The 3,426-nt window shown below is 28.4% G+C and overlaps 1 protein-coding gene across 1 annotated transcript; it reads right to left on the bottom strand.

Annotated features, from left to right (window-relative positions):
• Positions 1–638: 638 nt before the first annotated feature.
• LOC124885827 lies at positions 639–2,902 on the bottom strand. Its single transcript, XM_047394070.1, has 9 exons — positions 2,798–2,902; positions 2,445–2,715; positions 1,938–2,022; positions 1,715–1,847; positions 1,491–1,636; positions 1,282–1,402; positions 1,005–1,199; positions 839–889; positions 639–749 (listed from the first exon to the last, which is right to left on the bottom strand). The coding sequence occupies exons 1-9, from the start codon at positions 2,900–2,902 to the stop codon at positions 639–641; spliced, it is 1,218 nt and encodes a 405-aa protein (XP_047250026.1).
• Between the last annotated feature and the right edge of the window lie 524 nt (positions 2,903–3,426).

The raw sequence follows: 3,426 nt of genomic DNA on the forward strand, positions 1-3,426 counted from the left end.
AAAAATGAGGATTTTCAAGAATAAGAATTACATATGACTCGAAACATTACTCAAATTAGGATTTTTTGTTCATTACACGGGGAATGGTCAAATCCCAAGATACTATAAAATCAACCATGGAGGAAGCGGTGTTTGTTTATGCTTTACATCCAGAATTATGTCATGATATATAGCATTGCATTTCTTAAATTTATTTGCAAGATACTGATAAAAATTTTAATCTTCTGACGGATATTTGCAGCATCCGAGAGCTTGAACTTGTAAATTTAATATTTATTTCTTTCAAATGGTAATCTTAGTCTATATTAGTGTTCTTGGTTTCCACTATCTGGGAGGGAGACTAATACTGAACCATGAGCTTTAAGTAGTGTCTCGGTTGAAAATTATCCCAATAAGACAATATTGTTATTGAATAGAGAAAAATATATCACAATAAGACAATATTAAAACATGAAAACCTGAATAACTTGAAACTGGCACCATCAAAACATTTAGTCCATAATAAAACTCAAATGCTGAAATTAAAATAGAAAATATGATATCCAACTGAATGTATCTTATTCAAGTCTTCTGTCAATGAGCTAAGATTCATGTGATTTTCTCCTTTTTATGGCTCTTTTGACCTTGCTGCTTGAAAGTTATGCATTGGGATCATTATCAATTTCTACCAAAGATGATTCACTCTCGGATATACTTCTCTTTACTGGGATATTTGAAATAGAGACCATATCGTTCTCAGCTATAAAATCCTGAAAGTTCAGTTTAAAAAGATAGTGAAAATTACTTATATTTATGACACTTTCATACATAAATAAATAAAATAAGTGCATGATATCACTGTTAGTTCATCATCTCCAGATGCAAGATGTTCATGGTTGAACTCTGGATACTATTCAAGAAAAATAATAATATTAACAACAATTTATATTTCAAGGTGATAAATTTTAACATAAATAAAATAATTTCAATTTGTCTGAAATTCATATGTGACTAATATAGCATACAGTGCATGTATCTTCACTTGGTGGAGGACGATATTGCTTGATGAGATCTATATCAACACTAAATTTAAGAACAGTGTAAACCTCGTCTTGTTTGTCGATGTTGTCTTTTTTGACGTCCACTTTAAACGTAACCTCTCTATCCAAAATATAATCCAACTCCAATGGATATGATGGCGCACCAACAACACCAACATTCTAAAATAAATGTTATTAGAAATGGTATAATAAATAAAAAGATTCAAATATATATATATATATATATATATATATATATTACCTTGAGTAATTCTTTCATTAATTTATTGGTAGTCTTTCCTATGAGTTTCATTGCTTGTTGATCCCAAAGTAACAAAGAAATAAAGCCAGTGTCATCTGTTATTCTCAAGAATAATTTATACCTGCAAGACACATTTTATTATAATTATATATTTTATGTTGCAATTATAATCAAATGTGTTTATGATATTTATCATACCTGTGATTTACAGAATTTTCAAGCACTTGACATGTTTTGCAGTAAATTTATTGCCAAGTTTTTCAACCTTCTTATTATAGTCCTTGCAACTCAAGTATGACCACCTTTTATCAAGGTCTATGTGTATTATGTTCGCAACAACACAGAAGCTGCCTTCCTATATTTTATTAAAAATAACACAGTTAAAAAAAGTCACCTGTAAAATATAAATTATTAATGAAATAGTGTTACTTACCTCCATGCACCCAATTAATTGCTTGATTGTAACTTCAAGCGATCCAGAAGATAACTCATCTGAAATAGATGAGTTATTTTGAGATGACATTTGACTAATCCTCTCGGATTTATCTCCACGCACATCTTCCATTCTGTATGTATTGAAATTTGTTAAAATCTATATCATATAACAAATTATCCAAGTTACTAAAAAGAAATGGAGAGTATAATACTATATAAACCTAGAGATAAATTCAGCAACTTCAGACAGTTGAGGATTAATCCATAATTTTGAAGCAGTCCAAGAATTGCGCACAAAATATTTACCTGCATTTATGAGTATATTTGTTATTACATGATGATAAATATATTCAATACAAATATTTTGAAGGTACAGAAAAAGTTGAAAACCTTTAAATTTATGCGCCTATACCAATTGTAACACCACTATGACAGGTTTATTGGTAGATCCCTCCAAGTGCGGACGACTTTGAAGAACGAATTTCTCCGGAAAAGTAGCTTCAATCATTTTATTCCTGTTAAAAAAAATATAATTTAATAATATAAAAATTAGGCAGCTTCAAACATATACTCATATACTTAGTCTTGTCGTCTTACTCGTAATCTTGTAGTTCCACATTCATGAAGATACTGGATTTCTCCTATTACATCTTTTCAAAGATAAAAGATAGTATGGGATAGAGTTAATGCAACATTCTGATAATATAATTTTTCAAAAGAATAATTACCAAACAGTTTATTCTCATCAACATCAACTTGGTTGATCAAATCTTCAAATGGCCAAAATTTGAAGATTGTCTTTATAAATTGAAGATCGTCTGTTTTCTGGATGCTTGTTCGGTAGGTAAACAACAATTTCATTGTGTGATTGTTGGTTTTGATTCTATCCTTGTTTGGTACAACAATAAAATTCTTTATGAAATATAATCCTTGTTCCTGAATTTCCTCGGTGAGCTTAGTGAAAATGAATGTTCTAACAGATGCCTGAATACGATCACCCTACAAACAAATAATAATTTATAGTTGAGCGTATTCTAAAGCAATAAAATATTATAATATAATGAGCATGATGTACATTTACCTTTTTGTCTTGCAAAAGCATTTCTAACGATAATAGCTTATCGGGATTATCATGTTCAGAAACACGCCACAATCGTACTATGGGAACTTTCAAGTTCCATTGCATCTTAGTATTTGATATTTCATGAATGAATTTAATTTTAGTAGACATTTTTTTTTTTACTGAATATTAACAACTATGTATTTCTTGGAATGAATTTGAAACTATCGATGTATGTATTTTTATAGCGAGGTTTTAGTTTTTAAATTATGAAAAACACTATTGAGATAACAACTAAACTCTTAACATCAGGGAAAAAGATATGATCAATTCAAATTCAAATTAGCTTTTAGTTGTTATAGAAGAGGATATGTGTAAACAGATAATCTTAGCAAATGAAAAACCTTAAAACGTGTATTTTTCTTTATTTTTTTAAGGCTTAATTATTATTATTATTTGTATTGACAGTTTTTAATTTAATTTGATAATTGATGATATTGAGATAAAGATAAAAAGAGTTAAATAGAACAATTTAAAATTTAAATTATGATAAGTATTAATAAATTGAGATAACAGTGAAACTCTAAAATTAGGGAGAAAGTTATGAACAAACTAAATTCAAATTTATTGTTGGATATAACATGTTTTTA

The sequence above is a fragment of the Capsicum annuum genome, chromosome 7, assembly GCF_002878395.1.
Source record: "Capsicum annuum cultivar UCD-10X-F1 chromosome 7, UCD10Xv1.1, whole genome shotgun sequence".
NCBI classification, from domain to species: Eukaryota; Viridiplantae; Streptophyta; class Magnoliopsida; order Solanales; family Solanaceae; genus Capsicum; species Capsicum annuum.